A 12170-nucleotide genomic window follows, 5' to 3' on the forward strand; every position below is an offset into this window, starting at 1 on the left:
TGAAATACAAGCTCCACCACCTCAGAATTACTGTATAGTTTTTATGTTTTCACCCACAAGTTTTGACCTTTTTCAGGAGGGGTGTCCTGAAGCCCAAGGGAGTTTTCATAGTGAAAGTCAGTGCATGAAGCAATGAGAAAGGGAGCTGTTTATTGGACGGCCTTTGGGATTGTAAAGTCATTACGTGATGAAGTCACTTGTTGACACTGGGAAACCGTGCCACACAGGGACATTCACAGGGCAAAGCATGATGTAAATGCATGCTACTTAAGAAATCACAGAACTGACAAGCATCCAGTCCATGTGTTTATGAACAGTCTGAACTGCTCCTCTGATTTGGTTTGCCACCAGGTGCCCCTGACTTTGGAAGAGAAACATGCAGCAGGTCGTAAACACCCTGTGCTTGATATACAGCTTCAGATGTTATTTCAATCAGTCTTCTGTCAGACTAAAAAAATAAATCCTGGAGGTCCATACCTGTATGATCACATTCCCTAATTATTGTTTGGAGCAGTAACTCTGAGAAGACTGGAAAAGGACGGGCCCCTTGGGGAGTTGTGAATGTAATAATATCCTGACAATAATTAGGCCCAGTCCTCAGAAAGGAGCTTGTTAGATGAAGATGTACTTTACCATTTTCAGATCTTCAGGAAAGCCTTTGAATTATCACATAATTACAAGGAAATATATGTTTCACAAAGTTAATAATCATCCCAGAGAGCAGTTACAGTAAGTGTCATTGCCTTTGAGGATACACGTTCACTGCAGAGGGAAAGCTAATAATTTTATTTTGCCTTGTAAAGCATTTGTCATTATCCGTTCGTTGAAAAGAGGAAAAGATTTGAGGTTGCAGTGCTTCAAATGGGACCATTCTGTGGAACAGTTTATTTGTTCAGAGAATTGATGTTTGCACATGTGACATCAGGTGCACACTCACAACTGAAGCAAAATATAGCTAAATTGCTGTAAAAATGTAAACAAATTGAAAAGATCATTTATCCACTGCCAGACTTTTAAATGGAAAATACACCCAGCCAGAAAAATCCACTGGTTTTGCTAGACTTTAAACTTAAAATAGTAGGTTTATAAGTTGAAAGGGAAACTTCCATTAATCTTCTGAATTTTTAGGAGTTTTTTTTTACATGCATATCTCTAATTATCCCCAGAATTAATGTTATATAGTAGAAATTGTGGAGCAAAAAAGCGAAGAGGATCAAAGTGCAGCAGAGGGAAAAGCGTCACTTCACTCACAACGGATTGGTGCTTTTACTGTGGTTGTGTTAGTATCTGCTGAGAATAAATTTTAGTAAGGCATGTCCTCACATATTTTGGATTTATTTTGGTCTGTTTAAATTGTTCTTAAATTTTTGGGCCACAATTCCAAAATAAGGAGGTTCTGGAATGGCCTAGTGGAGTCAGAACTAACTCTGCTCCAGACTAAAGATGTCCTCACAGTCCGGCAGACTTGGAGAACATTTGCAAGGCAGACTAAATGTCATAAGTGAATCAAAAGGTACTTCAACAACATGTTACCTAAAGGGTTTGTTTACTTATGAAACCTGCTTAATTGGGATTTTAAAAAAATCTTTTAAAACTGTACATGTTCCAAACATGTTTGTTCTCAGTTAAAATGCACATTACACATTTTACAGTAAAGGTGGACAACATTTTAGAAATGGTTTATCACGCTCTCAAAAACCTGACATTTTGACACTGCATGTTGTATGATTCAGAACCATTGTGCCTTCACAGATGGCAGAGTTAGCTATGTAGTTTACATAGATGAACCTCATGCCCCCATATCTTGGATTTACCTCTATGTGTTGATAAAATTTTGAGGTGGAATTTTCCGCTGATAAGAATACTCTTCAATTCATCCTAAAATAACCCAAATGTTTTATTATAAATCAGCTAGGGTTTATTTAAATAGAGAGAAAAAACAGGAATGGCTTATAAACAGTTAATATCATAAGTGTACTTGGATGATTCTGCCATGTGGGTTGGTCCGCAGCCAGGATGAAACAAGAAATACTTCAAAAGAGATAATCATAAAAGGAAGGTCACTATTCATCACATGTTACCCTCCCCATCAAATCCATCTGCAGCTCATCATTGAAGGGTGGACGTGGCCCACCCAAAGCCCATAAATAATCAATGATAGTGACAATTTAGTCAAATTAATAAGCACATTTTCCTAAAACAATCTGTGGAAACTATGAAAAAGTTGTTTTGAAGCCAAGCTGTTTTCTTCGAACACACCCATTTATACCCCCCACCCCCTCCACTTGACATCTGCCCTGTATTTCCAAGATTTTCATATTTTCCACTCTCCTGCCATTCCTCCCAGTGCAACTTGGAAGAGCTTGAGACAACAGTGAATGATATCTTTGTGTGTATGTGGGTGTGACCACATGTATATGTGGTAGCGATCAAAACAGCCCTGTGACGGGAGGCCAGAAGGATGGGCACAGAGGCTAATGCCATGCCAATCAATAATAATTTTCCCCAGGTTGACGTGTGCATGCCTGGGATGGTCTGCTGTCATGAGGAGCAGTCTGGCTCCTTGCCTGATCAAATTCCACTGAAAGTCCCATATCTATCTTGCCTTCCAAAATGTTCAGCATACCAGTGGGTTTTATTGACTTGTCAGAGCAGACAGCAGATTGCAAGCTCTGCCTTGTAAGGTGTGCATGTAACAGGTTTTAACCCAGGAATGTCCACTGATGAATTCTTTAGCTTTGGTTGCTTTTTGGTGTTTTTAACTAAAATGCATCAGTTATGATAAGACAGTGTGTGCTTATGACTTTAGTATCTATCTAAACTGCACTTGGCAAATGCGCATTAAAATAAATTACATCATAAATCTAATTTGAGGTTTGGCTCTTTTATGGAATAACACTAAATGTGGAACAGAGTACATAAATTACATTGAAATTGTGGAAAAAAACAACCTCTGGTAGAACTTAAGACATGTCTAAACTAAACATGGATTTAAAATGTTATAAGAGGTGCACACAAAAGTAGTTTTGAACTATTTTGCTACTTTTTAGACTGACTGAGATGATTCACTATTTGTATTGACAGGGGATGAATAGGTGTATCTATTAAAGCTACTGGTTATGGTATTACATGTAAAAAAAAAAAAAAATTGTTTAAATACTTTTGTGACCACAGAGGAAGCTGTTTTGAAGTCTGATCATTTTAATCTTTATGCAACAAGTGTATGCAACAAGCAGCTTTGCTGCTTCTTATTTTCGCCTAACACCCAAATTTGCAGCCAAACTGCCACTAAAAAAGTAATGGAAAGCAAATCCTAAAAGGGAATATTTTTAATTACCCATGAAACAAATAGGAAATCTCTAATATTGCTTATATTTATCTGCTCAGTTTTATATGCTCATGCATTTCTTCTTCTCATGCAATTGAAATACACGAGAAACCACAACTGTGCAGAGCTCTACAGATCATCCGCTGTCATGACAATGTTGCTTCTGTTGTTTCCCACACTTTTGCAGGATGTGTGCAACATTTTTTACTCACTAGAGAGTGTAGCTTGTCCCACTCTGGTAAATCTGACTCAAGTACAGGGAAGTATGGTAAACTGCCAGTACTGACAGATGCTGCTCCGCTATCTCTCACATAATGACTTTAGCCCCTTCCCCCTCCTCTTTTTCCGTTTTTCTTCACTTTCCCCTCACCCCCAGCCCTGTTCTCCACAAATATAGTTAACTGCATGACCATCCGCCATGAATGGCTGTAAACAGCTGCCTGCTTTTTTGATGGTTGCTTGTGAGAGCATGTAATTCAATTTGGCCCAGGGTGTACATGCACTCATTAAACTATTGTCAGCACCTATTACAGCACATTCCATGGCAGAGCAGTTCAGGTACAGAGTGCAAGTCCTAGGCATGAATTCAGACAGCTCACAAAGAACTTCTGTTGAACTTGTTTTCAAAAATGTACTCTGTGCACATTTAATTTTATTGTATGATTTTACTGAGACATAAATCTAGATAAGTAGTAATAAATCTAAGTTAAACAGAAACAAATGACAGGAGAAAGTATTTGTTTGGCTGGAGTAATATTGCAGGTCTCAGTTGTCAGGGAGCAGTGGGATCAGATCTGCTATGCTGGGATCTGATCCGCTCTGGCATCACATGTAGGATTCCAGAGATGCCCAATCAACAACCCCAAGCTTTGGTGTTGCAATCTTTCTGCTTTTTTGCTGAAATATCTTTGATTGCAAACCATAAAATATGATCAACCCAACACAGTCTCAAACTCTGCATGTTCAAGCATTCCAGGGTTAAGTGGGGAACGGTTTGTAGAGCTTAGTTCAGAGGTTGGTGTAAAAACAAAAAACAGCTCAAGATTCCGCAAAACCACAAAAACAGACATAATGATCTCAGTAGCTTTCAGGTCCTGTATCCATCAGTTATTGTGACACATTGTGTCATGCTGTGTTCATTGTTATGGTCTGGGGGCTCTCTGCTGCGACAGACAAACCATCAGTCACACAACAACCAGCACCAGTAAGGCGTTCTGTCTGCCTGAATTCCACAATAAAACTATAGAAACAAAGAAGACCTGGCATCTCATATGAGAGATTCAACAGAAATCTGCCTATTCCTCATCAAAATGTTACTCACCAGACCATTAAATGACTTGTTACACAGACAATGAAGCCAGAAAGTTAAGTTAAAGGAAAGTCCAGGATTTCTTAAATATGTTGCTGTAAGCTTCAAATGTCTCACCAGCAGTAGATAATTCTCTTGGCGTGGTCATCTTGTATAAAATGAGATTAAATCCACCCAGAGACTAAGGCAAATAGGGAGTGAAGAAATGCCAAGACCATAGTGAATATCTCCCAACTTCAGACCTAAACATGTTAGAACAGTTTGTGCAAACATAATATTGCAAACACATGGTTATTTACCAGAACCTGATAATTATTTAACAGGAAAAAGAGGTCGAAGACTGCGTGGCATCTTTGATCCTCTTAGGTGAAATAAACAATGAAAACAGAATGTAGCTGGTTAAACAGAATATACCTAATGGAAAAGAGCATAAAAGTAAAAAAAAAAAAAAAAATGGTTCATTTAAACCGACAACCTTTTGCTTCTTAACTGCTTTTTGTAGCAATTACTCTGACCAGGAATGCTAGCTCAGTAGGTGTTTCACAGAAAAAAGTTTTTTGTAACGCAGCCCCTCCAATCTGTATTTACTGGTAAATCATCATTGAAAGCTGTGTAAATAACTGCCCAATGCCAACATGAAGATTGGATTAAAGGTTCGTAAAACTGACTTTTCTTTAACCACTATGGAAGTTTGTTTAGATCAGAACAATCTGCCTTGGTATTGGCCCCGTCTTGGATTACCCATTAGATTCAAGGATCAAATAAACTTGATTTATACTAAAGAAACACACCAACAGTATTACCTGTAGCAGATAAAGTACTAACTTTTTAGATTTTTACCACATGGTTTTCAAACTGTGCTACAAGTACCACAAGTTGGGTTTCTGTGGTGTGATTTATTATCAATTACAAAATTTGATATACAACTCTCGGAGACCAAAAGCAAAGAGGAATAATAATTTTAAAAAACTTCAAAAACTTAAGAGAAAAGTACAGTGAACAAAAATTTTAGTGAAAATTGAAGAAGTCATGAATAATCATTAAATTTAAGCGCATCATAATCGTTTTGGCTTTTAGTTTTTCACTGCATGAAGTAAGAGCCCTAAAGAAATACTTCAGGTTACTTTACTACAACATTCATTACTGCAACTATGCTGCTAAACAGTCTACTAATAATTCTTTGAAGAACACTATTGCATTTATTGAGGGAGACTGGTGAATAAAGAATAAAAAAACTAGGAGTGGTAACAATCTCAATCATGCAGAAGAAAATTGGGGGCTTTGCAAACAACTTCAGTAAATTTCTATAAACTCTTGCTAGGAAAGATATTTCTTATCAGACTGTTTTTTATTTAAATTTAGTAATATAGTTTTATCCATAACTTATCACATCTGCTTGGTTTATTTATCAAACTCTAATGCCTTTAAAATTATATATATTTACAGTTTCAGATTTAATCATAACTAAAAGTAATTTAAATCGTTTTCTTTTGTCAGTTACTTCTTATATTGGCTATTAAAACAAATGGTGTTTCTTTAACTATGATAGATTTACATTTTACATATTTTCTAACGAGATAGATAGATAGATAGATAGATAGATAGATAGATAGATAGATAGATAGATAGATAGATAGATAGATAGATAGATAGATAGATAGATAGATAGATAGATAGATGTTCACACTGTAGTAACATCATTTTAATAAACTCTGAGCGGTCCCTTTAAATGAGAGTCCACATGTGCGTCTGCAGCCTGACACCTAGTGGACAGATAGTGACAACACAGATGGATGCACAGCAGCATAACCACACCCAGAAAACAACATGTGACCACTTCATTGATAAAATAAAAGAATGTCTCTCGTCTGGAAGTGGACAGCGGATCTGTTTTGCTGTTTATTCACTCATAAATGTCACATTTTTATTCGCAGGCAGATGGACAAAGAAGGGTGCAATGCAGGGGTAGACCAACAGGTGGCAAAATCTGCTCACTTTATAGTGATTTAAGCTTTATCCCTGAATTAGGCCTCTGTGGATACACGTTCAAACACTTAATTAAGAGTACTTGAATAATAATAATAATAAAAAAAAAACCCCATCAAGCTAAATCACAGAAACATGTACGAAATAGCAGTCGTTTTTTATAGATACTGCTGTTTTTTGTTATGCCGAAAGGGTACAATAATTAAAATTTTCAGGAATCATTTCGGGATCAAAAAGCAGTTTGCGAGAAACAGTTTATCTGCTCTAAATGAGACGGACGCTGTTCAGAAAGAGCACTTAACTGTTTTCTGGTGCCTTGAATGAGGAGCAAACAAAGGGAATGTGTGTATGAGAGAGAGAGAGAGAGAGAGAGAGAGGCAGACAGAGGGTTCCTCCATCCTTCCTGGTGGGAGGTTTGAGATGAGCTGCGCAGAGCCGTCCAAACCGACGCATCTTCCTGGCCTGTCCCCCCTCCTCCTCCTCTCTTTCTGTCGGTCTCTCTCTTTTTCCTCCTTTCCTGTCTGACACTAGTCCACCTGAAGGGGAAGTGGACAAAGCCGATAAGGAAATCCGACGCGTCCACCGAGGTCCGTCCGTCCGCGACATGTTGCGGTAAAAGGCCCGCTAAAAGGGGATGTAGAGAAGGGGTCCGAGGCACCGCGCCGTGTCTGCTCTGCTCTGCCCAGCCCGCTGCATCGCTGAGCGGCCTGCGAGCCTCACAAGATGTCGACCAGAACGCCATTGCCCACTGTGAACGAGCGTGACACCGAGAATGTAAGTGTCTTTCTTTTACCCAGACACAGGAATACAGAAGACAGGGAGCCCGAACAATGGTGTTCGGGAGTAGGGTGTTTTTTTAAATTTTTTAATTTATTGTGGAGCGATCTGGTTAATGGCTTCTGGAGGTTTCAGTGTTGCACAGCGACACCACCAATGAGCACTTGGGGTTTTTTTCTTCCTTTCCCTCGCTGGGAATAAAAGCACGAAGCTCAAGTTAACCAGCCTAGAATAAAGGTGAAGCTCTGTTATGTTTGTCCTAGTTTCTCAAGCACAATAGCCCTAAACAACGCACTGCGTCAGTGAGGCTTTAAGGCAGAAGCGAAGCATTGGTGCTTAATATAAAGAATGAAATATTGTCTCTGTGTCCTTTGAGGGACATTTCCTCGCTCCACTCGTGCAGCTGTGGGAATTTTCTGTTCCTCAAAGTCAGTATGTGTCGGTGAACGGGGGGAGGTTGTTGCCCTACTTTTCAGTTGCAGCGTTTGGTAGCATCGCAATGTGACATCCATCACCCATTGGGCCCTTTTGTAACTGCACACTCAGTGTAGAGGAGGAGGAGGGAGAGTTACAGACAGGCTTTTATTAAGAGACATCACTGAAATCACGAGAGACCTCCCAGTGTGAGGGAATGTTTATGAACGGGTATTCCTGTTTATTTCCCCTCATCCTGATCACAGCTCTTTAATATAATGGATCTTTTGAGATGATCTCTGATGAGGACTGAGCCGTGTTTGCTGACACTGGCTGTGACACGTGAGGGTTCCTCTGATGTTTCCTGGAAACTGAAGCCTCCACTTGCCACACTGACTGGAAATCACTGGAATGAGTTGCTTAAAAGGACAGCGTTATTTAAAAATGTATTTAAGAACACTGGTTTATGTTTTATAGTGGTGAACTTATATAAATTTTGCGGCCTGTTTATTTTTTTGTTATCTGTCAATACTAATTTTGGCATATTTAGAAGAATGCCTGTGGTCAAAAATCATTTAGATTAGCAGCGGGGACGTTTCATGGTTGGAAATCAAGACAAAACTATAGAGTTTAAAATGACAATTTTATAGGTTTTGACTTTGTGGCCAACATTACAAAACAGCACCTTCTAGAGCAACTCCAGTCTTCAAGAGCTGATGCATGTTAAGATGTTTCCTGGGTCCAACGCTCCTAAATCAAATCAGTGGCTCATTAGCATGCTGCGGAGGCAATTCTGCCATGCAGAAAACTGGCTCTTGAAGACTGGAGTTGGTCGCCCCATTACAAACAACGAAGGAACCAACTTTACCTCAGATTTTCCTAAAGGTTTCAGACTTCTTAAATCCAAACGTATTCAAGGACAGACTGAGGTAGCTAGCCTAAAATGATAAAACTGATCATATTTACTGCCAGCTGTTCGGCCTTCCTGTTATCGGCTGAAGTCTTGTTCTCTGTCAGCCTGAATGGTTTACCAGAGCTCATTTAAAAACCTTCTTACACCTTGTGAGGTTCTTCTGATTTGAATCGATGGCTGATGCTAAAAAAAAGCTCAAGTCTTTTTTCACTCGGTAAAACTATCCACACCGAAGAGTGTTGTTGTCAGCAGGATATTTTAGGGCTTATGTATTGTGCCTTCACAGATCAGAAAAAAGTTACAAAAGCTAAAAAGACCAATGTCTGTCAACAACTAGAGACTTTATTCTTCTCTCTTTCAGAATAGATGTATTTTGATCATCATGAAGTTATAAACAAATAAGGAAAGTATTTTTCCTTTAGCAGTATAGATACATAGCTTAACAAAACTTCCTTTACATGATTACATTCCCTCTCAGACCATTATTAGATGCATTGCTGAGCACGGTTAGTCTTCCATAATGCATCAGCAGCTAATGTAAATGTCTGGAAAAAGCTGCTCCCGCAGACATAGATTACTAGGTGGCTATTAAAGCCCCATTTCAGCATCACTGGAAGGAGTCAGCCGGGCGACTTTGCACCCGTACAAGCCCAGCTGCAAGCCCTGTAGGGCAAAATAGCAGCTAAACTGCATTGCATAAGACTCCATTACTTAGAGTGAGGTGAGTGGCTTTTAGACCAGCAATAAAAAGCCCTCTCTCTCTCCTCTTGTGTCTGTGTGTGTGCTTGTAAGGATGTGTTTTGTTTCTTTTGTACGGCCTCCCTGAGGACAGGATGTCATTGGCCAGGGACAAGAGACAACATTTGTACAGTATTTGAACACAAGAACTCAAAGTCACTTCACTGTATATGTATGTTTTTTTTTTTTACTTTATGTACAGTCCTACTTGCAAAATGTTTGTGTGAAGCGAAAGTGTGGACCTTCGCTGGCATCCTATCAAGAGTTTCCCCCCCGACTGTTTTTTACCGCAAAACCGACGAATGTGAGCCTGCCTCGTAGATCTGACTCAGTCTGGATGGAGGCTGGCAGAGGTGATGCACACACCCTGTAGGGTGTAGCATTTCCCCCTGTGAAACAGGAACACGGGCGCTTGGGTAACCCGACCGAGGCTTTATTCTCCGGCGGGGTGTGGTTCTCTGGAGCAGAGGATCATGGGATCTTTGACCTGGACTGACATCAGCAGCTGTTGTGGAGGAGAGGAGGCAGACCAGAGGAGACTGCACCAGGCCTGCACCGGTGTTGCATTCACAACAAGCTGTTCACCTTCAAATCATGCTAAAGTTGTGGCACTGTGCTACACATTTTGAAGATGTTGTCATAAGTCATCTATTTCCTCTGATATTGAATCCTGCTTTGTGGGTAATTGTGTGTTGATGTTTGGAAGGGACTGGATTCTCTTGCATTGTTTCCTCCTTGATAGTGTTAACAATTAAGTACTCTGAGAAAGTGCTAGGATATAAAAAACAATATTGAAAGACACCAAAAATCTTCCACATACATTTTTGTTTGAATTTAGCATCTTTATTCACATAGCTTGTGGGTGACATTACTTATTAGTGCAATTTCTTAATTTTCAGGACAAGTAACAACAAAATAACTTCAGTGGAGATGTTTTGCCTTCATTAGCCTTTAGCCTTTTACTTAGTTGAATAGGGATGCATATTCACACCTTAAAGGGAGGAAGGGTGTGTAGCTGCAGGCATTCTCACACAGTAATACTTGTTAGGAAAGGTTAAAGTTTTGAAAATGTAGAAATAAATTTTTACAAAGTAGGCGGAGTTAAGAAAATTTTTTAGTCAGATTTATGGGTTGTTTGTAGCATCTAATTCTTTTGGTGTTTAGAGTTTTGTGTCCTATTTTGGATGTCCCTATGTTAAGTGTTTTTAGCTTCTGTGAGCATTTTTGTGAAATATGCTTTATAAACACTATATAATTTTTACTTTAAAAGCATATTTTCAGGCACTAAGAGGAAATATTGTTGTGTGGCCAGCAATAGCAGAGGTTAAAGTTATAAGTTTAGTGCAGCTAAAAATGCATGTATGAAGCCACAGTTGACCTTGCAGAAGGTATGTTGTATTCTAGAAAGTTTCCAGGACGACTTTGTATTCTGGTGCATCATTATTTTATGAAGAAAACCCTTTGTTTACCTTTGATAGCTAAAATCTGAATCACGTGTTTCTGAATGAATTAACCAGAAATGCTTTGTAACCAAGTTCTACAGAGTAGCTGGTAAAACAAATGCTCTGGGGCAGAACATTAAACACACATTTTCATGGAACAAGCACATATCTTCCTGTGAAGTATGAATCGATCATACATTGTGCTTGTGATGAGGAAAGTCACACAAATAATCTTTTGTAGAGCTGGACCAATCAGAGTTTTGTTGTTGATTTCAGATCTCAGACTTCTCTAAACCTCTGACCCCCAACACCAAGATGATTCTGATTTCTCTGTAATGTTCAGCATGAATATCGAACCACTTTGTGAGAGAGCAGTTGCTTTTAACCATGGTTTTGCAATTATTTTTAGAGGCAAAATTATTTTGCAATTGAGTAGTTGGCATGACTATCATAAAAAAAAACATGACTGTTTCTTCTGCACACTGTAGATTAACTCTGATATTTCCAAAACATTTCCAACTCCACCAATTTCCATGTCAGACGTTAGCTTGAAATGATCAAACAGATTAACTTTGCTGCACTGTTCAACCTTCCTGTTATCTACTGAAGTCTCGTTCTCTCTCTTTCTCACTGAACATTTCTGGTCATCAGCTGATCTTTCTGTTAATCTCAAGCCTTTTACTTTCAGTTTGAATGTAAAATACAAAGCAAATCCAGAAGCAGACAATTTGCTGTCAAAACACCTAATAGTTATTTGAAAATTGAAGCTGACGATTTTCAAAAGCCATTAGTTTTCACACCTATAGGGACTCGTGCTTTAGGATAGGTGAAGCTCCAACAAGCAGTGCAGGAAGAATGCGGGGAAATCTCCAAATCAAGGATGTGCAGAGTCCAACACAAAGTGTTCAGAGGCTGTAACACTAAGTACTTTCTAAACTGACTATACAGAGTTTACTATTGATGTTTCAGACAGTGAGTGTGTTCAGGAGCCCTTAGCCAGTATTTCTACTTTTCAGTTAACATGAGAGCTGGTATTTTGCAAATGGTATTACAGATATCTTTAGGAATGAAAGTAATACCTGATACACACCTTTGTCCACTTTCTGTATTCATTATTTTTTTCCACTACGGAGGTTTGTATCCATGAAGAGAACTACTTATATTATATTAATATTTGTAAGTCTACAGCAACCCCAGTGATACTAGATACCAGCATATTTGCTTTGAATTTACAAATAAAGAGGTGCCTGGTCTGTCCTCCTT

At 38.9% G+C, this 12170-nt stretch overlaps 1 protein-coding gene across 5 annotated transcripts in view; it reads left to right on the forward strand.

The window, feature by feature from the left end:
- Positions 1–6985: 6985 nt before the first annotated feature.
- mark1 (MAP/microtubule affinity-regulating kinase 1) overlaps positions 6986–12170 on the forward strand; it is a 36619-nt gene continuing 31434 nt past the window's right edge. The window contains exon 1 of one of the 5 annotated variants that reach the window (XM_032552907.1): positions 6986–7397. In XM_032552907.1, the coding sequence (XP_032408798.1) occupies positions 7347–7397 (51 nt within the window). In that variant the 5' untranslated portion in view covers positions 6986–7346. The remainder of the gene's footprint in view (positions 7398–12170) is intronic. The other 4 variants (XM_032552906.1, XM_032552909.1, XM_032552908.1 and 1 more) reach the window with 4 other exon arrangements.

This window comes from Xiphophorus hellerii, chromosome 22 (assembly GCF_003331165.1).
Source record: "Xiphophorus hellerii strain 12219 chromosome 22, Xiphophorus_hellerii-4.1, whole genome shotgun sequence".
Taxonomy (NCBI): Eukaryota; Metazoa; Chordata; class Actinopteri; order Cyprinodontiformes; family Poeciliidae; genus Xiphophorus; species Xiphophorus hellerii.